We start from the raw sequence: 22,876 nt of genomic DNA, 5'->3' as shown, positions 1-22,876 counted from the left end.
GAGAGGCAAAACACCATGACTGTCTGCAGGATGCCCCTTTGCGGGTTGCGCTGGTTGGGCTGGTTTGACCGCTACCCCAAAGCCGGGAAGTTTGAGATCCCGGGACTGAACTCCTGACACTCACCAACACTAGCCTCAGGCTTAAAGCGGGACACTAGGGTCCGCCCTCGCCCTGCCTGCGGGGCGGGGCTGCACCTGCCGCTGGGTCCGTCGCTACTGCGCACCTCGGCCAGGTAAACTGTCAGCTTCCGCGTGAGTCTCAGGTCTGAAAGCAGGTGGGTGGCAGTCGTGTCTCAGACTTTATGGAGGTGAGTAGAGATCGTAGTTCCTGGAGCTGTTCCAGTTTTAGGGTTGAGGACCTGGGAGCACTTTGCTCCGAGGAGCCTTGGGGCCATGGTCCCGCAGGAAGTAGCTCTGAACCAGGCTGGTTTCCCGCTTAGCCCGGAAGCTTGAGAGCGCTGCGTCCATTCCCTTTCTCTGGCCTTGCTTTTTTCACTCTGCCCGAAGTAGTCAACAGCTTCTTCTCGACTTCAATGCAAGCCTGCAGAGGCGGGCGAGGGGGCGCAAGACCTCACCTTTGCTCCCAAGAGCGTTTCTCAAACCCGAGCAATTCTAGGGCACCTGGGCAGACTGAGAGGCTTGCAGGAACTCGGGCTCGCAGAGACCCTAGCAGAGCTTTCGCCTCCTGTGAGCTCCAGCTCTCGGTGCGCGCCCGGAGTAGCTGTCCGCACGCTTCCGCTCTCCGTGCGCGTCCTCGTCTTTTGCACGCGTGCTTGATAGGTCGGCTTGCCTCACCTGTTGGGTTCCCGGAAACAGGTCCTGCGCCACCCACAGAAGACTGAAGGGCAAGATGTAGGAGCATGATGTACTGGGGGAATTGGTCTCCTCGAGGTATTTTATGCACACGCCTTCCTTTAAAAAAGATACCCCAACACATGCTAGGAACAGGGGCGGCACAAGTCAAGAGTTGCGCTGGAGCAGCACCCAGGCTTCGAGATGCTGAGCAGCAGAAACAGACCCGCAAGTGGGGAGCTGGAAGCCCCTGAACACTCACTCATCTGATAGCACAGCGTACGCCTAGAGCTCAAGGACTGTGTCTTTGGGAGAAGGACTTGGGCTTTCCAGGAACCTCATAATATGGAGGCAATGCTAAGTGATCCGAGGGTCTAGGCTGGGATTTAAATTCCGAGGAGGCTCTGCAGTGCCTCCCAAGGACTTCAGAGGCAACTATCTGAAGCCATCTGGGTTTTTATGTAAGATTGGTCTGAGGTTGGGGTTATGGGATAGAGCAGTGGTTCTCAACCTTCCTAATGCTACGAGTCTTTAATACAGTTCCTCATGTGGTAACCCCCAACCAGAAAGTTACATTCATTGCTACTTTATAGCTGTAATTTTGCTACTGTTATGAATTGTAAATACCTGTATTTTCCAATACCCCTGTGAAAGGGCTGATAGACCCCCGGAAGGGGTTGTGATCCTGCGGATTGAGAACCGCTGGGATAGAGGGTGGTAGATGTTAGCAGACAGGAAAGGAGAACAGTATTGACTCAAGTGAGAGGGTGACAGGCCGTCTAGGTGCAGGAGTGCAAACATTATGCCAGACTTATTAGGGGCAAAGGTGTTTGAAAGCATTGCCCTCAGTACTGGGGCACCTGTCTCTTCACCTCTGCCCTGGGTATTCCTGAGCTTTGATGCATTCAGTTTCTTGATTCACAGAACTGCCTCTGGTGAGGTCAGCCACCTACTGGGCATGGGATGCTCAGGAGGCCTATGAGGCGGCTTCAGGTAGCAAATGGATCCAGAAGTGTAGTAGAGGAAGGGGATCTGTTCCTTTCAGCCTTTCCAACCCTGAGCCAAAAGTGCACCATCACCAGAGATCATGAATGCCAGGCCTCGGGGGTTGGGGGTGGTTTGGCTTGAGCAGGGCTGGGTCATAGGTAAGGTGGCAGGAAAACCTGCTTCTGCATTGAGGATGCTCCTGGGTGACCTGAAGCAGAGGCAGGAAGGCCATAGGAGAGTCTCCAGAGCCTACTCCTGTAGCTATAAGTGTGAAGGGAGAGCCAGGAACTGGAGAAGACCCTTGTTCAAGTCTGTAAATACTCCTGCCGGACCCCAAGGTTTGAATCAATCTTGGGGTAGGGGGAGTCATCGGTAGCAATAGGGGAAACCAGCTCTCTTCTCCCCTATCCTACATCGGAGCTCTTGTGTTTTGGCGCTTGAGAAAGGGCTCTGCTGACTGAAGGAAGGCCCCACCTTGAGATCTATCCCATCTGCAGACACCAAACCCCAACACTTGCTGATGCCAAGATGTGCTCCCAGACAGGAGAGCCTGGTATGGCTGTCCTCTGAGGGGCTCTGCCAGCATCTGCCCACCACAGATGCAGATACTCATAGCCAACCCAACAGTTGAACTGAGCCTAGGAACCCCAATGGAAGAGTTAGGGGAAGGACTGAAGGAGCTGAAGGGGTTTGCAACCCCATGGGAAGACACCAATATCAACTAACCAGATGCCCCAGAGCTCCCAGGGACTAAGCCACCAACCAAAAAGTACACATGGATGGGTCCATGGCTCCAGCTGCATGTATAGCAGAGGATGGCATTATTTGGCATCAATGGGGGGGAGGCCCTTGGTCCTGTGGAGGCTCGATGCCCCAGCATAGGGGGATGCTAGATGGGTGAGGTGGGAGTGGGTGGGTGGGCGAGCACCTTCTTAGAGGGAAAGGGGGGAGGGAGGATGGGATGGAGGGTTTGCAGAGGGGAGACCAGGAAGGGGGACAACATTTGAAATATAAATAAATAAAATAACCAATTTAAAAAGGAAAGAAAGCAAGAAAAGGGGCTCTGCTCTCTCGCCCCAGCTCTAAGCTAATGACGCTCTAGGTTTCATTATTGGTCGCCAGTCTCTGAGAGATCCCCTTTGTCACAGTAGGTCAGAGTGAGTCATGGATGGGGCTTTTTGTTGTTGTTGTTGGGGGTGGCAGATAGCATAATTCCTCCTCTCTACTCATGAGAATAGTATAAAAACAAAATGAGAGTGTTACCAGGCTTAGCACAGCCTTTAATCCCAGCACTCAAGAGACAGAGGCAGGCTCTGTGACCAGCCTGGTCTACATAGACAGTTCTAGGTCAACCAAGACTACATAGCAAGACCTTGTGTCAAAGAGGTCGTGTGTGTGTGTGTGGGGGGGGGGTGGTCTAGGAGGCACGCCTCCTACCTAGTCTTCCTTGTGTATGTTTAGGGTAAATCTGTCTGGGCATCTCCTTGCCAGGATCTCTGCACACCACACTAACCTCTGCCACCTGGAGTAACCACCTACACCCTTGCACAGGAACAAATGTAGTGCTTAGGGACTGGGGCGGCCCGGGAGGAAGGGGCCTTCTCATACAGTTACAGGAAAAGCCAGGCGAGGCGGGGCAAAGACCGCCAACAACCCGCCCCACCAGGGGAAGGGGTGGGTACCTGGGTGGGGTTTAGGTTTAGGAGAGGATATGACTGCAAGGCCAGGAAACTAAGGGGGAAAGTTCTGACTAAAATATACATCAACAAAAGCCGGGTCCTCGCCCAAGCTTGGCGATGCATTGTGGGTAGCCACAATACTGTGGCTCCTCTCTGGGGCTCAGCTGAGGGGACAATTCGCTCCCAAGTGCATGCTACTGACCTCAATGGCCATCTCCCTTCTGGAGGAAAGATCCGGAACCAGGTGACTGTGCTTTCCCTATTGCTCTGAGTGATCCTGTGGCCTGTGGTCTGCCCTTGGAGGTAGGCTTGGCTGAGGAGAGGGTCATGGTTGCTGAGGTGCATGAAGGCACACTGGTGTGCGCATGTGCGTGTGTGAGTGTGTGTGTGTGTTAGGCGTGAGCCTGTGAGGTGAGGTGTATGCAGCCCAAACTCTGTGGGAAAGGCAGTGTTGTATAGAAGATACACATGTGCACATCGGTAAAGACGAACTGGGCATGGCTGAGTGGGGTCAGAGAGGGGTATACATGCACAGAATGTGAAAGAGAAGAGGGTACAGGCGAGGAAACCTGCTGCTTCAGTGAGTCACATCCTGGAAGTTTGGTCTTGACTTCTGGCAGTCTCTGTGGCTGCCTTTGCAGGGTTCAAGGTCCTCTGATTGGAGGAGGTTGAGGCAGGACGTGCTCTAGGACCTGATGGGCTAGGGTATGTACTTCTGGTCACTCTGAGGGGTCAGCTGAGTAGCTTTGGTAGGTGATTCTGCTTCCGGAATTGTAGTAGGACTCCCCTTCACCCCAAAGGGTTTCTGGAAGGATTACCTTGCTGCCCCTGACAGTCATGTGTCCCTTGCTGAGCTTGCTCCCAAGCCTGAGATTCCTGACTGAGCCTTATCCAGTGCAGAACAAAGGGAGACTGAGTAAGAGATCCATTCTCATTAAGGCTTCTGGGACCTTAGGTATAGCAGGGGCATCTGAGGCGGGCCAGGCCCAGGGTCTTAGGGCTTGATCCCATGTCAGCTGCCCATGTGTCTGTGCAACATGGAGGAGAGTAGGAACTCAATACTAAAGAGTGAACTTGGGGCACCCAGGAGAGAGGGATTACCTAGGGCCCTGGGCTTCTAAAGAAAAGCTCCTGAATTCTTCCTGCACTCATGGTTACCGCAGAGCCTTTTGAATCCCAGGTGTGTATAATTGCTGTGGGCTGAGATTGGCCCAGGACCCTAGGTAGGAGTCATCTGTGTTTAGGGTTCCAAGAAGGGGTTCCCAAGGCCCTTCAGAATGGCCTCTATAGTAGTCTGGTCCCCATTCACCCCACCTGGCCCAGACGAGTCTCAGGGTGTCCACAGGTGTGATGTGTCCATTCACATGTGCATGTGTGACTGCATCGAGAGCCAAATCTCACAGTTAGGTTTCACTTGTGGCTCATATCCCCTTAATCCCCAGGTCCTGGCCAGGTGACAAGCACCCATGCACCCACCTGCATACAGCAGTCCATCCATTACAGGGGACAGCCAGGAATGAGGTTAACTGCCACCTCCTGAGGCCAGATCCTTCTTGGAGCATGTCTTCAGTGTCCCTGAGTCACCACAGTGGCCACGGGACAAGTGAAGGTGGTCTGGGGGCCTGCCCCTCCCAAACTGTGAGGCAGACTCTGCTCTGGGCTTGTGGTAACTAGGAGCTCACCCAGCACTCTGAGCCTGGCCAGGGTTGCAAGGCAGCTACCTGGGACACAGCCAGTACTGCTGGTGGCTGACAGTTACTGGTTAACTCATCCTGTTCCTGTTTAACTTGTCCCCTGGGGATGGTGGCAGCCTCTGACCTCCAAGACCTCCTGTCCATCTGGTTGAATAGACAGAAAGGAGTCCTCCTCAGCGTTCAGTGGACCCAGCTGCTCGGTTAAGGAGCTACCGTGGTGCCAGGGGTGGAACCAGGGTTGAGCCTGCGGTGAAGAGGTCCTGGGAGAGCCATGGCAGGTAGGCAAGCCAGGGAGGGCCAGGACAAAGTCTCCACCCCAATTTCTGCCTGTCAGGCTGTCCCCGTATTGCACTCTCTGCTCAACTCGGTGCTTGGATACGTGCCAGAGGTCAAGGCCTATGCTAGTAGTTGGTTCTGAACTCAGCCTCTACTTCTCTTCTGACCAAGGCCTCCAGACGAGGCCTACAGGAATCAGTCAACCTAGGAATCTCAATGGGGTTCTGAGGGTGTGACCCTCTCCAGCCTCCTGCTAGGGCCACATTTTTACTTAAAGATGGAAAAATTTCGGCCTCAGAGAAATGGGAGGGCAGTCTGTGGCCAGTGGAGGGAGGTTCCTGAAAGCCCAGACTCTGGCTTGCCCTGTCTCTGTGGAAGAAGTTAGAACGCTATATGTGTTCTTTCAACCTTTGGAACCCATAGTCCCTGTAGCTCTTCAGTAGAAACCAGTCAGGCTGAGGGATGCAGGAGTTGGCCCTACTCTGACGGGGTAGTGTGGAGGCTGAACTCATGCGCAGCAGGGATAAACCAACAGATGGGCTCCTCTGGCTGGGCTGGCTCAGCTCAAATATGAGTCTGGCCACTCTCCTTTCTGTTAATGTTCCCCCTGAGCACAAGGTTGTCACATGAAGGCCAGCAGAGCACAACTGGTCACTGCTGAGGAAAGGATGCAAGCCTGGGCTCGGGCCTGTAGGATCCATGATGGATGTAGTGTGATCACTGACGCCACTTGCCCATTGCCTTTTTTAACCCCTTGATCATAGAGCCTCTATGGATCATGGCAGTAGGCATCCCAACATGGCTGACCTGTTGTACTCTTTCTGCAGGTGTCTGTGACAGGGTCCCTAATTTCCTTTCCCCATCTGAAGACCAAGCCCTGGGACCTGCCCTTGGCAGTGCAGTTGCTTTGAATTGCACAGCTTGGGTGTTCTCTAGGCCCCAGTGTCCCCAGCCATCAGTACAATGGCTAAAAGATGGTCTGGCATTGGGCAATGGAAGCCACTTCAGCCTCCATCAAGACTTCTGGTAAGAGACTGAGGCATCCAGAATTAGAGTAACTGCTGGGATATACCCGTGGCCAGCCTTTCTGACCCACACCCTAAACTCTAGCAACCTGGATGAGGGTTATGTCTGACCTATGCAAACCTGACAGGGCCAAGTATTCCCATGGCCACAGACAGAGGGTTGACTTTGGGAGCAGGTCTTAGTTTATTCGTGTATCTTGTAAAACTGGGGATAAAATCCTAAGTCTTTAATGGTTCATTGACTAACTAATCCTGTAGCCAAAGGATCCCCATGATCCAGGCTTAAATTCTGGCCACTTACTCCAAATCTACAATCTCTCCCTGGGTCAATCCCAGACAGGTGGGTCTTGGGCATCCCCCAATGTTCTTGGTCCCCAGGTGAGGGTTTGGCCTGGTTTTCTCAGGGTCAGTGACAACTTCTCGGAGATTGTGTCCAGTGTTCTGGTGTTCAACTTGACCAAAGCTGAGGACTATGGAACCTTCACTTGTTCTGCCTGGAACGTCAGCTCCCACTCCTTCACTCTCTGGCGAGCTGGTGAGGGGGTTCAAGGTGGTGGAAGGCAAGGGTTTCCTGTAGTCCTAACATTAAAGAAATAGTGATTCTCCCTGTCTGCAGGCCCTGCCGGCCATGTGGCTGCGGTGCTGGCTTCCCTCCTTGTCCTAGTGGTTCTGCTGCTGGTGGCCCTTCTCTATGTTAAGTGTCGTCTGAACGTGCTGCTTTGGTACCAAGACACTTACGGGGAGGTAGAGATGAATGGTACGTGCGGTTCTGCATGGATTAGGGCACAGGATTCTGCCAAGGGCCTAGCTGCATGCTGGGTTCAGTCCTGGGTGGAGGGAGTTGTAGCTCTTCGGGGTTCTAGCTGGAAAGGCAGTGTCTCAGAAGGGCACAGGATTGGGGTCAACCGAAGGAAGATCATGTTCAGAGAAGTGCTGGGCATGGAGTATGGATGTCTCTATAACTGGCCGTGCTGACTAGCTTTCTCTACAGATGGGAAGTTATACGATGCGTACGTGTCCTATAGCGACCGCCCAGAGGACCGCAAATTTGTAAATTTTATTCTGAAGCCTCAGTTGGAGCGGCGTCGGGGATACAAGCTCTTCCTAGAGGACCGCGACCTCTTGCCGCGAGCGGGTACCACCCTTGTCCTGCCTCCTGGTCCCTACTCTGTTCCCTGAGTCCCGCCCTTGTCATTGGCCCCGCCTCTCATCTACCGATCCACGCCCTTGCCTACAGAGCCCTCTGCCGACCTTTTGGTGAACCTGAGTCGCTGTCGGCGTCTCATCGTGGTTCTTTCAGATGCCTTCCTCAGACGTCCCTGGTGTAGCCAGAGCTTCCGGTGCGTCAGGCTGTTGGTTTGGGTGGAGGACCAGGAGGCCTATCCTGCCTCTCCTGACAATCCGGTCTCCGCAGGGAGGGACTGTGCCGCCTACTGGAGCTCACCCGCAGACCTATCTTTATCACCTTCGAGGGCCAGAGGCGTGAGCCCATTCACCCTGCTCTCCGTCTCCTGCGCCAGCACCGCCACCTCGTGACCCTGCTGCTTTGGAAGCCTGGCTCCGTGGTGCGAAGGCTGGAGGCGAGGGGGTGGGGGGTTGTGAGTGGTTGCCTGGGGTGGTGGAGGGCTAGGGGGACCTGCAGTCAGCCAACAGCAGTGCTATTTGGGCCTGGGTGGCTAGAGGCTTCCAGTTTGTAGATCCCCATGTGTTTATACTGACGGTCCAAACCTGGCCCCCAGACACCTTCCTCTGATTTTTGGAAAGAGCTACAGTTGGCACTACCACGGAAGGTGCAATACAGACCCGTGGAGGGAGACCCCCAAACCCGACTTCAGGATGACAAAGATCCCATGCTAATCGTGAGAGGACGTGCTGCCCAGGGCCGGGCCATGGAGTCAGAGCTGGATCCAGACCCTGAGGGAGACCTGGGTATGCTCACTGCAAATCAAGGGGTCAGACAGAGCTCCAGCGTCCTGGAAAGGACCCAGGCTTGGAGGACTCTGTCATGGAGAGATCCTGCCTCCTAAGGCAGTGGCCCTGACAGTGGCCCTCACTGCCTCTTACTGGGGAGGTGTTTTGCTCCTAGGCCTCTGTGGGGGAACTTTCAGGGCTTCTAGTCTTTGGCTGGTGGGTATGAAGGGGCATGAAGTAACCCCTTCTGGTCACAGATCCTGGTAGAAGACTGGCTGTAGATCTTGCAGCCTCAGGCCTGTGGTGTCCCGCAGGTGTCCGTGGACCTGTCTTTGGGGAGCCACCAACTCCACTACACGAAAGCAAGGTCTCCATAGGAGAGGGCCATGCCAGTGAAATGGATGTCTCTGACCTTGGCTCTCGAAACTACAGTGCGCGAACAGACTTCTACTGCCTTGTGTCTGAGGATGACGTGTAGCCCTTATCCTAGCAGCCCAGAGCATGAGATCATGGCGGCAGCTTCCAGGGTAGAGGTGGGCATCCCTTCCTCCTAGGACCACAACAACCCTTGCTTCTATCCCTGGGCCCCTGGGAAGGAGTGTGGTTTCAGGGCGTCACAAATAAAATCCTCTTGGTTCCTGCCTGGGTTTATTTCTCTCTGGGTGGTAACTGCTATGCCTCTTATTGCTTCTGTCATGAGACCCTGACTCTTCCTTTTCACCCTTACCAGCGCCACATTTTCCAGGCTGCTGTCCACTCAAAACCTGCCTTCTGTCCTCAGCTATCCCTGGCATATCGCTTGCTCTTATAGCCCCTCCTTGGTACTTGGTTGGGAATCTGACTGTCTCTAGTCCTCTCTCAGTTGGACAGATCTTTCAGTAGGAAGCCAGTGTTTATAATTTTACAAGGAATCGTCTCTGATTTCTTGTTTCTATTACTCCTGGACTTTAAACCTTGGGCAGCCACACTGGTGCTTTGGCCAGGGCACCTCCCAGCACCAGCTCAAGGTGGACAGAGAATATTCGGCGTGTTTATGGCATGGCTATTACTCAGGAAGTTCCCGGCTCTGCTGTGTTTATGCCTCAGATAGCAGTAACGTTGGCTATCCCCGTTAATTCCTTCCCTGTCCTGTCTGTGCCTTCTGATTCCTGAGGCCTATGTGTAGACCTGGAGGTGTGTCTTCTGGGACATGTAGGCATGTTTGGGGACAATGTACACTTCAGGATCTGTGGCCAGTCATGGAAACACATGGAGCTGAGACTCTGTTCAAAACCACCTTTATTCCCAATGTTGCCCGTCACAAAGCTATCAGGCCAGGGGCAGCCCCACCCTTGCCATTGTGACTGATCACCACCCAGCACACCAGAGCAGCTCAAGCCCTACCCCCTTCCCTGCCTGCAGAAGCCAATTTCCAGTTGCAAGCGCCTGTTCTTTTCTGGTGGCCCTGGTCCCTCAAGAGCACACATGGGACTCCAGGGAGAGAGAGAGAGAGAGAGAGAGAGAGAGAGAGAGAGAGAGAAGTCCTGTGGTCATCAGCTCTTCTTCTGTATGCTGTGGGACAGCAGGAGCTGAGCTTGTCTCTTGGAAGCTGAATCACTTCACCTCCAGGAGGCTTCACCTATGGGCCCAGGAAGTCCTCTTTCCGGTAGCCTTTCTGCAGTGAAGAGAGGACAGAGAGATCAGGACTGCCTTTGCTATCCCTGAGATCCTGCCTTCCCTATAATGTTCCGTGCACAGCCTGGGCCCCTTGCTTCTGTGTTCCAGGCTTGTGTCCCTCTCCTGGTGACCTGCATCCTGTACTGAGCCTCATGCCCCAAGACCCCGTTGATGGACTCTGTAAAACATACCGCCCGGAAGTCACGGTGGAGCTTGCTGTACTGCCAGAGGTTGGCCAAGAGGCTGGAGGCTGCCCGGGATGACTTCTCACTGTCAGGGCTGTGGGCATTCCAAGAGGGTCAGGGTCAAGACTAGGAGGTAGGATGGGTGTGTATACCTTGGCCGTGTTGCTGTGGGCTGTTTGGTCCTTACCTATCCCTCTTCTTTTTGATGAATACCAGTTTTCGGAGTCCATCGAAGTAGAGCAGGTCTCGGGCAGCAATAGGGCTGGCTACTACCAGGTTGTTGAGCACAGCTATGATGTTGACCAGCACCTCAGCCGGGGGACACTTCTCACCCACACTACCAGGAAGCTTCTCAATCAGGTGGCTCACTACCTTTGTGGCTGATAAGAGGTTAGGGTCAGTCTGCCATATTCTCTCCTGCCTTGGCGCCCAGAACCGCTGCCTCCCCTGGGGGCTGACACACACACACCTGCCCACTCCATTCGACTTGCTAACCAGAAGCCAGCTCCTTGGGAGACATGGGCTGTGTACTGGACCAGGGACAGAACTCACACATCTCGTCCTTGTTCCGAGCATTCCGAGACAGGTTTCGGATGAGGCCAGTCAGTGAGCGCAGCTGGTTGTGGTCAGCGGTGCGAACGCGGTCCAGCAAGGGGTTCAGGATGCGTTCCTGTTCCAGGGCCAGGCGGCTCAGTACACCTGCCCACTGCAGAGAAAGACAGGGAGCATGGTGAAGCCCAGAAGCAGCCGGGCCAGCCCTAGCCAGCCCCGTTCAGGATTGAGGCAGAATCACTTCTTCATTTCTTGACTACTACTTCAGCCTGCTCTGCCAAGTCAGGACCTGACCAGGTAACCCTTCTGCTCAGAATGTCAGAACCCCCAAATCCACACAGGGTCCCACTCCCCAGGCTGAGCAAGGGTTTTATGCCTCACTTTTAGGGATCCTTCCCCACAACAGACCATGAATTCCTAGGGTGTGGCTTTCATGCGTGAGCCTGAGTGCTTAGCATAAGACAGGAGTGGGGCCTGTCAGCCTACTGACCCTGCGGTCACCCGCGGTGATATTCTGTAGCGCTCCCGCAGCCGCCTCTGTCGTATGCCGATTTAGTTCACAGCGCTGCAGCAGTCGGTTGTACAACCCCACGATCTGGGGGCTCCACAGCCACTCAAGGCCCTTGGGATCCTTAGATACTTCAGCAAAAGTGAGTGCATCGGCTGTGAGAGGAAGCTAAGTGGGAGGGTACAGGAATCAACCAGGGGGACAACTGAGGTCGGAGCATCAGGCTGGTACTCCCTGTCCCTGGCCTCCCAGGCCTGGGCTCACCTCTCGCAGCCGCCGACTCTGGGGTGTAAAGCAGCCCACCACTTCACCAGGTGGTGCCCCCGCCATGTCCCTGCGGCCGCGGCCTTCAAGCCGCTGCAGTGCTGATGGTGGCATCTCATCATATAGGCGGTAGGACAAATTCCTCAGCACACACACAGCATTTTCCACACTCTGCAGGGAAGGAACAGAGGGTGATCAGAGTGGGCCGAAGCCCCTGGGCCCCCTTGGCTCACCAGCTGCCCCTCACCTTGTCCTCACACTTGCCCACGTCCAGGGCATGGTTGATGTAGGTGACCAGAGCATCCACTAGCCCATGGCACTCACGCATCTTCTGGCGAGTGGCCTGGGAGGCTGAGCTGAGGTTCCTGGGGATGGAGGCAGATCAGAGGTTCCCCAGGGATACCAACACAGTCCCCTCAGGGAGCCTCGAAGTGCCACCTCAGGGAGCCTCAACCTGAAGCCTCTGTCCTGGAGGTGAAATCATCAGGCACTAACCGGTCTTTCCCTTCTGAGTTGGCACTGGCCCCTGTGCCCTTCTGTTCCTGGACCTTACCAGATGCTTCTGGGCCTACCCTTCACATACCCATCCCCCAACTAACTCCTCAGTTTAGGAAGATGGATGTCAGGGCAAGAGACTTGATTCAGTGAATCATAAGCCCCAGGGTGTTCTGCCCATCCCACTCTTGCTTCGGCCCCTAAACTTTTCTCTGCCATTTATGTCTCCCAGTGGGCTTGGCTAACTGTTCTTGTCAACTGGGTGGTAAACGAACATGCTTCTGCTCGAAGTTTCTCTAATCCTTCTCTGGCACCGGCCTCTCTCCCCTCAGCATCTCCTGGCCCACTTAGCACACCTGAGGAAGCCAGTAGCATTGTAGAAGATCTCTGCCTCAGAAGCATTCTGCTGGATGAGGGGGGGCCCGCCTGCCCCTGACAGGGGGCTTAGCACCAGATCTGTGAGCTGCTCCAGTGTATCTCGGGCGAGGCGGTCCTTCAAGTGGTCACTGGAGGACAGGTTCCATAGAATCCCTGCACAAGATGGGGCCAAGGCTGCAGTCAGGGTCGGTTCCCTGGCTCTTTTGCTTCCTCTGGGGATGGTGCAGAGCAGGCTCTCCACAACTTTTTACAGAGATTTCTTTCTTTGTGTCCATGCGTGAGTACATCATAACCACATGAGTACAGGTATCCGCGGAGTCCAGGAGAAAGCAACAGATACCCTGGAGCTGGAGTTACAAGCAGTCGTGAGCTGCCTGATGTGGGTGCTGGGGACAGAACCTGGGTCCTTCGGAAGAGCAGCAAACACTCTTAGTCACTGGGCCATCGCTTCAGCTCTTGACCCCACACTTTCTTGGAGCTTTGCCTTACTCTAGAGCTCCTCTGGAAAGTCCTCAGTGTGACCTTTGCGGGGATGGGGCAGGAACAGAGCAAGAAAGACAGACAAGGTACGGGGATTTGAAGGCTTAGGAGTGGAAGCGAATGGGAAGAGAACTCAGTGGAGTGAAGTCAAAGAGGAGCTCATGGAGGAACACTTGCTCTGCTTGTATACTTGAGTGCCATACCTAGCGCCACAGAAAATAAGAGTAAAAAGCCACAAAAAATAATTCTGTAGGTGAGATACTTATAATCTAGGATTTGAGGAAGCTAGAAATAGAAGGATTGCCATGAGTTTGAGAAACCCTCTCTCAAAATAAATTGTCAGGCAAAGAGTTACATGCCTTTAACCCCAGCATTTGGGGAACACAGGCAAGTAATTTCTGTGAGTCTGAGGCCAGCTTGGTGAACATAATGAGTTCTGGGTCAGCCAGAGCTATATAGTGAGACCTTGTCTCAAAAACAAAGACCACAGTAACAAACACAACAGTAAGTTTGGCTTGGCGTGATGGCTCATGCCTGTAACTCCAACAACTCAGAAGGGTTACCGTGAGTTCAGGGCCAGAGTGTGAAACATAGTGAGATGAAGGCCAGTTTAGTGTACAGAGTGGAGCAATGGGAATGGGTTGGGGAAGGCCAGAGATACGGCTCAGTGGTTAAGAGCACAGGCCACTCTTCCAGAAGACCTGGGTTCAATTCCCAGCACCCACATGATAGTTCACAATCATCTCTAACTCTAGTTCCAGGGGGTCTGATGCCCTCTTCTGACCCCACTGGGCACTGGGCATGCATGTGGTGTACAGACGTTCATGCAAGCAAAACAGTCATACATATAAAATAAAATCAATAAATTGGAGACACACACGCGCGTGCGTGCACACACATCACACACACACACACACACACACACACACACACACACAACCAGGGGCTAGAGAAATGGTGGAGTGGAGCACTTACTAGTTTTATAGGGGACACAATTGGTTCCCATTTCTAACATGGCTTTTAATAGCCATCTGTAACTCTAGTTTCAGGGGCTCTAATGTCCTCTTCTGACCTTTCTGGGTACCAGGCAGGTATACGGTAAACATACAAACCTGCAGGCAAAAACTTCATATACATAAAAAATAAAAATAAACAAATCTTTTATAAAAATAATAAAATGAACCAGGCATAGTGGCACACACTGTTAATCCCAGCACTCAGGAAGCAGGGGCAGGCAGGTTTCTATGGCTTAAAGACTAGGCTGGTCTACATAGTGAGTTTCAAGACAGCCAAGGCTATGTAGTAAGTTCCTGTCTGGATGGATGGATGGATGGATGGATGGATGGATGGATGGATGGATGGATGGGCTGGTAAAATGGCACAAGCCAGGTTACCTGAGTTTAATCCCCAGAACCCACAGTGGAAGGAGAAAACTGTCCTCCGACCTCCACATGGACGCTCATTGAATGCATGCACACCCACCAAGTGATGATCAATGAGATGACAACAGCAGCAGCAAGAGACTTGAACAACAAACCCCGAAAAATGCAGGATGGGATAGGGAAGGCATAAGATGGAGATTGTTGAGGACAAGGGAGGAGAAGAGGGGGAGTGTGGTGGGAGAGGGGCAAGGACAGGACAGGGCAGAAAAGCAGGCCAGAATGCAGAGGGGGAGGCACAAGGGTACCTGTAACATTTTTGCGCAGCTCATCGTCCTGCTCTCGAAGCGTCCTCAACAGCTCAAAGATGCCATTCTCCTCCACCAAGGCCAGTTTGTTGTCCACGTTGTCATAGATGAGGTTGCGCATGGCACCGGTGGCATGGCGCTGCACCTCCTGGTTGGCGTGGTTGAAGAGCTTCACCAGTCTCGGCACTGCCTGGAGGCTGCGAGCCTGTGGCACATATATACATGTGTATGTGGGCATAGGCGGACTGTGAACATGCATGCAGACATGTCCACAAGCATGGAACTAAGTGCATATGTGTATAGGTAATCCAGACAATACAGGCGAGAGGTGGGTCTGTACACAATGCAGGCAAGCATCGGGGGTGCAGGTGTATGGACATGGTGACTATGCTACAGGCGTATACAGGATTGGGCATGCGTATTCAGGCATTTGGAGATGATGCAGCATAGATGTGCCACAGGTATGTCTATATGATGTATATGTATGCAGGTGATGCGTGTGTGTGTGAGTGTGAGTGTATGTGTTTGTGTGTGTGTATACACATATATACAGGTGTATGTGGGCAAATGCAGACCGTGAACATGCATGCAGACATGTTCACAAGCATGGAACTAAGTGCATACGTATGTAGGTAATGTGTATATATGCATATATATGTATATATAGTATGTATGTATGCATATATATAGTATGTATATATGTATGTGTATATATATGTATGTATATATGTATACACACACACACACATTGGTGATGCGAGTGTATACAAATAGGGCATTTCTGCCCTTTCTTTGCTGATGATATGAAAAGGTGAGGTTTGCCCAGCCAGCCTAGTGATTAGCAAGCAGGGCTAAGGAGCTGGTGAGGATAGTCGTCGGGGGCATTGGGGCCAGTGGGACAGTCATCAAGAGACAGCAGGATTTGGGATTTGTCACCTGCTTCTTGGCTGCTGCATCACTGTAGCATCTGTGCTGGATGTAAGCCGCCCCCAGCACCTGCAGGTTGGGGTCTGAGGCCATGAGGTACTTGACTGCTGAAGGCAGGTCAATGTCATCAAAGCTGTAGAATCAGGGGTTAGTCAGTGGCCAGGCAGACTAAGTTTGGGCCAGACTGTATGATACAGTCCCCTCCCTGCTCCAAGCCCAGCTCCTCACCCACTGCTGAGCCTCTGCAGGGTTCGGTGGCCTGTGTAGCTGTCCAACCCACGTACGTCCGGCAGGTGGCCTGAGTCACCCAGGCTAAGACTGAGGCTACGTACAGATGGGGCTCGGGCCACTGGCTCCAGGCCAGCTCCTGACACTGACCCGGTACCCCCACGGCTTCGGTGGCTGCTCTGAAATCGTTGCAGGGTCCGCATGGCAGGCGCACGGATGGTCCTGCTGGGTGGTCCCTCAGTGGCCTCTGGCCAGTCCAGGCCTCCCGCTCGGCTAGAGCTGGAGCTGGCCTGGCGTTCGTAAGCATAGGCTCTGTAGGTAGAGGCGGCTGCAGGCTCTAGTTGCTCAGACACCACGCTGTAACGGTCGTCCAGGCCCCCCGGCCCCAGCCTCAGTGAGCGCAGGGACAATGTGTCATAGTCAGCTCTGCTGGCTGCCCCACCTCGCTCATGGAAGGACACTGGCCGGGTGGGCATAGGTGGAGTGGGCTGGGCACCCCCATATCCCACAGCCCCAAAGGCACTGCCCCCATTATGGGCAGAACTCAGCCTCCGACTGCAGGTCAGATCCACGGCTGAGCGGGAGGACCAGGAGGCTGGGTTGTAGGCCGGCTTGGCGATGGGCCGGAAGGTCTGTGGGAGGGTATGGCACAGTGAAGGGGTATCTGGGGTTTACTTGGCACCCTCCCCTTCTGATCTGGAGCTCCCAGCCTCCCCTGTAGAGCCTCCCCCTCAGTGCAGGCTGCAGAGCTCACTCACCGAGGTCTTGTCTCCACTCATACCCTGGGATCGGGAGCTGAAGCCACTCTGCATAGTGTGGTATTGACCCCTGGGCAGTCCTGTGGACAGAGACAGTGACAGCCATGACACCGTGACCGATAGGAAAGTGTTGGCTTTTTTTCTTCTTTCTGCCAGAGGTCTCTGATCACAGTCCTGGGTGTGACATCAGACGCAGGGCAGGGAGACCAAGTCAGTTTTGGAGTTAATCCCTTTTCCATGGTTCTGCCATGGCTGCAGCTTGACTTCATCCAGTCTGTTCTGAGAGGTCCTCTTTCCCTAGAGCTCCAGACTGCCTTCTCTGCTCAGAGGCGTTCAGACAACTCGCCCTGCTCACCTCTGGACTGCCTGGAGAATATGCTAGGGTCTCCATCAGCTGCCCAGTCCCTGCCAGAGCAGAGCCAGCCCAACCTGCCTCAACGCACCGAGACCTCCACTGAGCGCCTCTTGTGCCCAGACTGAGTCTGTGCTACACTCACAAGGGAGTGACACTGTACAGGTCAAGGATCCAGTCTCTCTGGATCAGTCTGCTCAGATCGGCAGTGGTAGAGCCACCTGGTAGAGCCCGAGGCAGGCACCACACCTACCCCATCCAGCTGCACATTAGCTGAGGACTGGGTGACAGCCCAGCTCTATGGTCAGTGGACAGAAAGGTGGGCGGTTGGGGAGGGAGGGCTGGTCAGAAGTTTGGAATGATATGTAGATGAATGGATTGGTGGGAGAGAAGGTGAAAGAGGATTACATGGGTGAAAAGAAAACAGGCATCTGGGGCCTGGAGAGATGGCTGGCTGCCCTTCCAGAGGTCCTGAGTTTAATTCCCAGCAACCACATGGTGGCTCACAACCATCTGTGATGGGATTGGATGCCCTCTTCTGGTGTGTCTGAGGACAGCTACAGTGTACTCACATACATAAATAAATATTTAAACAACAACAACAACAGGAAATGGGCGACTGAATGAACAGAGAGAATGGTACAGAGTAGAGAGGCAGAGGCGAGGCCACACAGGAAACATCATCCCAAGGGTTGATGGTGACAGTGGGCAGGCCTTGGGTGGACTCAGCCTTTGCCAGGGCTCCTCTGGTTTTGGGAAGAGCTCCTTGAGCAGAGTAGCTACTACAGAGGTCAGTATGAGTAAGGGGCCTTCCTTTGTACCTTCCAATTCCGCTCAGGGGGTGGACAGTATGATGCTCCCCAGACCCACCCAGGTTAATGAGGCTTCTGGGCAGGGGCTGTTAACCCTTTGACGCTAGTGAGGGCCAGCCTAGGGGGCACACCCCAGCCTGGGGACCTTACGCCCACCCCCAAATTACTATCCTCCTCCCCCTAATTAGCGGGGTAGCCAGGTGGTAATTAACCCCTCCCTGTGCCCTCCCCCACCCCATGACCCCTGGGCATCAACTTGGCTCCAATAAGATTTTGGGCAGCAATTTAGTTCCTGACCTGCCCCTTCTGCCAGACAACATCACGGGACCACTGTGAGCTGAGGTTTGGACCTCCGAACAGAGGTTCATTGTACTGTCTAAACTTAATTCCTGTTGTCGTAGCCTTGCAGGTATGGAAATGTTTCTGGAGTGACTGCCTTGAGCCTAGCATGTCTGAGTGACCCTCCAACACCCACCCACCCACGCGAGCGTGCGCGCGCACGCACGCACACACACACACACACACACACACACACACACACACACACACACACACACACACACTCTGCCCCTGAGGAGTACCCTGTGGGCTATTCTCATGAAATGTATCTGGGTCACTCCTGGTAGGCCCAGTTCTGCAATTCCTCAGGGAGCCCCTGCTCCAGACAGACCTGGGCTCTATCCAGGACCATCCCTCTCTCGCATGCTACTGTTATACTCACTCCCATTTGGTTAGGAGGCACTCTGGCCTCTCTGAGACCTCAAGTATGCCTGTGTTCTGTGGTTCTGGGAGGGAATGTGTTGGGGGGGGGTGTTGTGACAGGTGGGCCTGGCTGCTTACCTTGTGCCTCCCAAGTCTTTCCAACTTAGGGAGTGGATAGGCCCTGCCCCAGGACCCCTGTCCTGGCTGGGGAAGGAGGGATGCCCCACCCAGGCGGCTCCCTATGCCTGCTGGGGCGGGGCAGTGACTCAGAGCAGGCCTCTGTAAGGTGAGTCAAAGCCTGAACCCCCCGAGCTTGTAGGCTTCTGCCCCTAGCACCATCACTCCTGCCCTAGCCACCTCCACCGGCCACTGTCACCATTACCAATTTCATCTCCCTCTGTTGCCTACCATGCCCAAAGTTGGCCTACCTCTGGTGCTCTCCGCGGAGCCATCAAGCTCAGTAGACCCATTGTGCCGCGACTGCTGGCCCAGCTGCAGGAGGCGGGCTCGGACTTGCTCCTGGACTCTGGCAGCTCGAAGCCGATCAGCCTCCGGCCCTTCAGCACCCCGGCGATCCAGCTGCAGGTCCGAGGGCAGCGCCAGGGAGCAAACACCAGCCTCAGGCTGCAGGGCAGACAGCAGGAAGTTACCTTCCTGCATAGTGACAGGGGCGACTAGCCAGCCCACCTGTCCTGGGCCTCTCCCCGGTCTTGTCCCTCGAGGCCTGGTTCCAGTCTCTTCCTGGCTGGCTCTCTTAGACAGACGCCTGCCCGCCCAGCCCAGAGCTTGGCTGGGGGCGGGGACACCTGGGCCAGGTGGGAGGGAGGGGCCTCTGCCTGCTTAAGGTGGAATTTGGGCGGAAGAACTGGCCCTGCGTGTCCTCGAGTCGCCTGGCCTTCCCTTTTCTCCTATCCCAGGACAGGGCCACAGGGACGTGGGTTCTACTTGCTCTCAGTCTTCCAAGCCCAGACCAAGCCCCGTGGGGGCCAGCGTTCTTAGTATGAGAGTAGGGCAGGAAGCCTGTGGGGGCCTGTCACTACAAGCCATACGAGAAGGAGTGTCCCAGCCTGGGGGTTGGGAGCTCTAGAGCATCAAAGATCAAGCAGCCTCCAAGACAGCTGGACCCGGGCTTGGTGAGGTCCCAGCAAGGTTGGCACCCAGAGACAGTTTTCGGTTTATAGAGTCCAGGTAAAGGATAGAGAACTTAAGGGCTGGAGTTTTAGGGTTCAAAGCAGCTCCATGATGGCCCTAAACCTGGGCCTGACAACTCCATAAAAGAACCCAGTGAGGTAGACATATGTCCACCCCCTGATCTGTAAACCCTGAAACTCACCCCAGCCTCTACCTGTACAGAGGCTTCCGAAGGGCTGCTTGGCCCTCTCTGGCACCTCTCCTCAGCTTCTGCCCCCCAGGCCTGGGGTGGGAGGCCCGTTCCCAACATATGAGTCAGGGCAGGCAGGCGGGGCCGCCCCAAGGGGTTGACTCAGAGGGGCCTAGGCTCATGTCAGCACCTGCCATGCTGGGGGGCCAGGAGGTTTTGGGGGAGAGCTAGGTTAGAGAAAGTTGGAAGGCTGGAAGTGAGGGGCACCAAAACTTGTTCCTACAAGGTCTCCCAATGTGAGTTAGGCCTGCCATCCAGGTAGGTTGGGAAGGTTAAGAGGCAAAACTAGGAAAGTTGGCTTATGGGGTCAAGTTGTCTCACATGCCTGGGCACTTCCCTTAAGCATTCCTGGGTCTCTATCCTTAGGCTGCAGCTCTTTCTAGAACCTAGTCTCTGGGCTCAGCCTGAGCTCTCTGTCTCACACCAGGCCCTTTAAGAGTCCTGGTCTCTTAAAGACATTAACAGAGGGTGAGTAGGCGCAGAATCCTGGAAACGGAGAGTGCTTGGAGAAAGACAGCATTAGGGATAAGATCAGGGCGAGTAGGAAGGTCTGGAGGATGGGAGTCAGAGGTCAGAGGTTGTCGGGGAGAGAAGCATGGAGAGGGAAGCCCCCCACACCCAGGATAGAGTCTGGCTTGGGTCTACTGGTCGTGGGTGGAGGCAGGGGCTTGTCAACGTACCTTGCCGCTGTTCTGGATCCCACTGGCCCCCTGGCTGATTCTGGAGGTCACTGCTGTAGGACAACTCCTCCTGGGCTCCATCCGTGTCCGAGATCCTGTGGTGGGCTCCATCAGGGCTCAGCTCCTGTGGGCAACAGCCTCTGTTTGGAGATGGTACCGTGGGGGCACCCGAGGGTGGGGTGGGAAGGTTGCACACCCGTCTCATCAGACCGGTTGCTTCCCTGGGAGATGTGTTTTGTGTGGAAAAATCCTGGGAGACAAGTTTGTGCGGAGCCGTGCGGCCTGGAGGCACACGCCTGGTCTGAAGAGGCCCGCCCTGCATGGGCTAGGTCCACCCAGAGCTCTACATCAGCCAGGCTTGGGAGCAGAGGGGGGCAAAGGGTTCCAGGAAAGTGCAAAGTGGAGGCCCATAATTACACAAGGCTGCTGGGGGCTCAGGTGTGGTTGTAGCCAGGTAAGGAGGCACCTGGTGGGCATGAGGACACAGCTCTCATGGAACCTGGATGGAAGGCCAGAGTCAGCTTTGGGGGTTGGCTTGGCGGAGGGCTGTGGGTGTCACAGCCATGACCAGCCTCCATAAGGACATGGGGTCCAAGAGAGCTCTATCTACTTCTCACATCAGGCCTCAGGCCACCCACCTCTGAGACTCACCTTCCCTAAAAAGCCTAGAATCAGGGCACTTCCTTTAATGGTTATATGGCTTTGGGGTCAGTTAATGCTCATCGAATCTGTTCCTGTGTCTCTCCGTCCCACGTTTGGATCTCTGTCTGACCCTGTGACCAGTGTTCAACTCTGCGTTTGTCTTCTTGGAGGGAGGATGGGAGGGTGCAGCAGGGCTTCCAGGAGGAGGTGGTTTAATTCGTGAAAAAGGCTTACTCAAGGGACTGAGGGATGGATGGTTGAACCTCTGACGTAATCAGGCCTGGAGCCTGGAACTCAAGATGATGAAGAGTGAGTAAAGCTGTCGGTGGGCTGTCATCCACTCTCCCACCCTCCCAGTGGCTGTCACCTCCCAGAGGGAAGTGTAAATTGGGGGAGGGAGGACTTGAGGGTTTCTGAATGGAGGAGTGGGAGAGTTCTGCTTGTGGGCAGCACTTGAGGAAAGAGCTGGGGGAGGGACAGAGAGTGAGCCTATGGGCTGGGAGCCTGTGGAGAGTGTGGATAAAGGTGAGAGATGGGCTTACTAAGGGGTGGAAGTTGAATGTCTAGGAGGAGAGTGTTAGGATATTAACACAGTCAGCCTCTCAGACACAGATGTCATGAGTATGCCAGGGCACAGACAGGTTAAGGAGGTTCCTGGTGGTCATGAAGCCTGAGGGGCAGGGTGACGTCAGCGCTGCTTTGGTGTGAGTTGAACTGGCTGGGCCAGAGACCTGCAGTGTACATCCTTGTACGGGTGATATCCAGAAGTCTGAGAGTCAACACATCTGCCCAAAGGCCACCTCTTTCTCAAAGTCTATTCAGACTTGCCCCACGGGAGTCGTTCCATACTTGTTCCTAGGGCTCCAGTCTCGGACTCACAACCCAGGGATGGAAGGTAGCTGAGGAGTGCCAGTCCAGGTCACCAGCACGTGTGGGAACACGTCCGCCTGCCCATCAGTCCACTCACATTAATCCATTCACTGGTCAAGTTCACCCTATCCTGTGCATCAGGAACTTCTGAAGGAGGCTCCTGTGACGTGACACCCAGGACTTCTCCGCGAGCATTTCCTCCTGGACACTGCAACAAGGAGAGCAATGTGGGGTAATGGCCAGTTTGTGGCAGAGACACAAAAGTTGAACTAAGCACCAAAGAGCAACTTGTGTTTGGGTGCGTGTGTGCGTGTGTGCGTGTGTGCGTGTGTGCATGTGTGCGCGCACGCGTGAGAATGTGTGTTAGCCTTTGCAGAGAGGGAATTAGGAGGGAAGCGGCAGGGTGGCAGCCTGCAGCAGGGGTGGTTATGGGAAGCATGGCCCTAAGGCAGTGAGTTATCCCTAGAGTGTGCCTAATGCTGACCCCAGAAGGTGATGTACCAGACAGGGTGATGAGAGCTTTGTTCGTACTCTGCCCTTAATCCTCACGGGGACTCCAGGTGGGTGGGGCTATGACTACCTCCATTTATAGATGGCGAAACTGAGGCTAAATGAGTTTTCATAAATTACATAGGTGTAAAGTGAGCCAGAATCTTTCTATCTCTGTCTCTCTGTTTCAGGCTCTCTTCCCCTCTCTCTCAGCCAGGGTTTCTCTATGTAGCTCTAGCCTAGACCTCTCTATGTAGACCTGGCTGGCTTTGATCTCACAGAAGTCTGCCTGCTTCTGTTTCCTGAGTACTGGGAATAAAGACATGCTCCATCCCAGGCAGCATCTAGAGACATTTCTAACGCCGCACATCAGCAGAGCAGGGGTGATCGGGATGTTGTTCGCTGGCAGAATGTGGGCCTTGGTGGAGTCGTTGATGTCATCTCTGTAAGTCTGGGCCACTGCCTG

The 22,876-nt window shown here is 54.4% G+C and overlaps 2 protein-coding genes across 11 annotated transcripts; one reads left to right on the top strand and one right to left on the bottom strand.

Moving 5' to 3' along the window:
- The first annotated feature begins 182 nt into the window (after positions 1-182).
- On the top strand, positions 183-12,324 carry Sigirr (single Ig and TIR domain containing). Of its 8 annotated transcripts, XR_010053009.1 has the most exons (11): positions 2,818-3,702; positions 5,269-5,430; positions 6,256-6,454; positions 6,858-6,988; positions 7,070-7,210; positions 7,445-7,588; positions 7,691-7,793; positions 7,868-8,018; positions 8,193-8,382; positions 8,679-8,897; positions 10,129-12,324. XR_010053009.1 is itself a non-coding variant. In XM_008759990.4 (10 exons), exons 2-10 carry the CDS (start codon positions 5,424-5,426, stop codon positions 8,840-8,842), a joined length of 1,230 nt encoding a protein of 409 aa, XP_008758212.1. In that variant the 5' UTR covers positions 183-275; positions 5,269-5,423; the 3' UTR covers positions 8,843-9,005. The 8 variants fall into 8 exon arrangements, 7 of the variants coding, with proteins under 7 accessions (XP_008758212.1, NP_001020058.1, XP_006230615.1 ...); XM_008759990.4 differs by lacking the exons at positions 2,818-3,702; positions 10,129-12,324 and adding an exon at positions 183-275 and having other exon boundaries at positions 8,679-9,005; NM_001024887.1 differs by lacking the exons at positions 2,818-3,702; positions 10,129-12,324 and adding an exon at positions 264-308 and having other exon boundaries at positions 8,679-9,007.
- Pkp3 (plakophilin 3) lies at positions 9,625-20,555 on the bottom strand. 3 transcript variants are annotated; one of them, NM_001106315.3, is made up of 14 exons: positions 20,410-20,555; positions 18,777-18,972; positions 16,483-16,562; positions 15,725-16,356; positions 15,506-15,629; positions 14,570-14,774; positions 12,381-12,555; positions 11,777-11,894; positions 11,530-11,700; positions 11,248-11,433; positions 10,758-10,911; positions 10,393-10,585; positions 10,212-10,299; positions 9,626-10,018 (listed from the first exon to the last, which is right to left on the bottom strand). In NM_001106315.3, exons 1-14 carry the CDS (start codon positions 20,518-20,520, stop codon positions 9,983-9,985), a joined length of 2,469 nt encoding a protein of 822 aa, NP_001099785.1. In that variant the 5' UTR covers positions 20,521-20,555; the 3' UTR covers positions 9,626-9,982. The 3 variants fall into 3 exon arrangements, with proteins under 3 accessions (XP_008758204.1, NP_001099785.1, NP_001402747.1); NM_001415818.1 differs by lacking the exon at positions 20,410-20,555 and having other exon boundaries at positions 18,777-19,104; XM_008759982.4 differs by lacking the exon at positions 20,410-20,555 and having other exon boundaries at positions 9,625-10,299; positions 18,777-19,140.
- Positions 20,556-22,876: the final 2,321 nt, after the last annotated feature.

This window comes from Rattus norvegicus, chromosome 1 (assembly GCF_036323735.1).
Source record: "Rattus norvegicus strain BN/NHsdMcwi chromosome 1, GRCr8, whole genome shotgun sequence".
NCBI classification, from domain to species: Eukaryota; Metazoa; Chordata; class Mammalia; order Rodentia; family Muridae; genus Rattus; species Rattus norvegicus.
Note: the sequence above shows the minus strand (reverse complement) of the source record. Positions and strands in the feature narration are given on the sequence as shown.

Bases quoted from the DNA above. Each gene is read 5' to 3' on its own strand.
- Sigirr (NM_001024887.1), top strand. The intron at 7,211-7,444 runs GTACGTGCGGTT...CTTTCTCTACAG, and splicing joins CGGGGAGGTAGAGATGAATG to ATGGGAAGTTATACGATGCG. The intron at 7,794-7,867 runs GTGCGTCAGGCT...CGGTCTCCGCAG, and splicing joins TGGTGTAGCCAGAGCTTCCG to GGAGGGACTGTGCCGCCTAC.
- Pkp3 (XM_008759982.4), bottom strand. From the start codon at position 19,008: ATGCAGGAAGGTAACTTCCTGCTGTCTGCCCTGCAGCCTGAGGCTGGT. The intron at 14,775-15,505 runs GTGACAAATCCC...TATGTGCCACAG, and splicing joins ATGCAGCAGCCAAGAAGCAG to GCTCGCAGCCTCCAGGCAGT. The intron at 11,434-11,529 runs GTGAGCCCAGGC...CCTCCCACTTAG, and splicing joins AGAGTCGGCGGCTGCGAGAG to CTTCCTCTCACAGCCGATGC.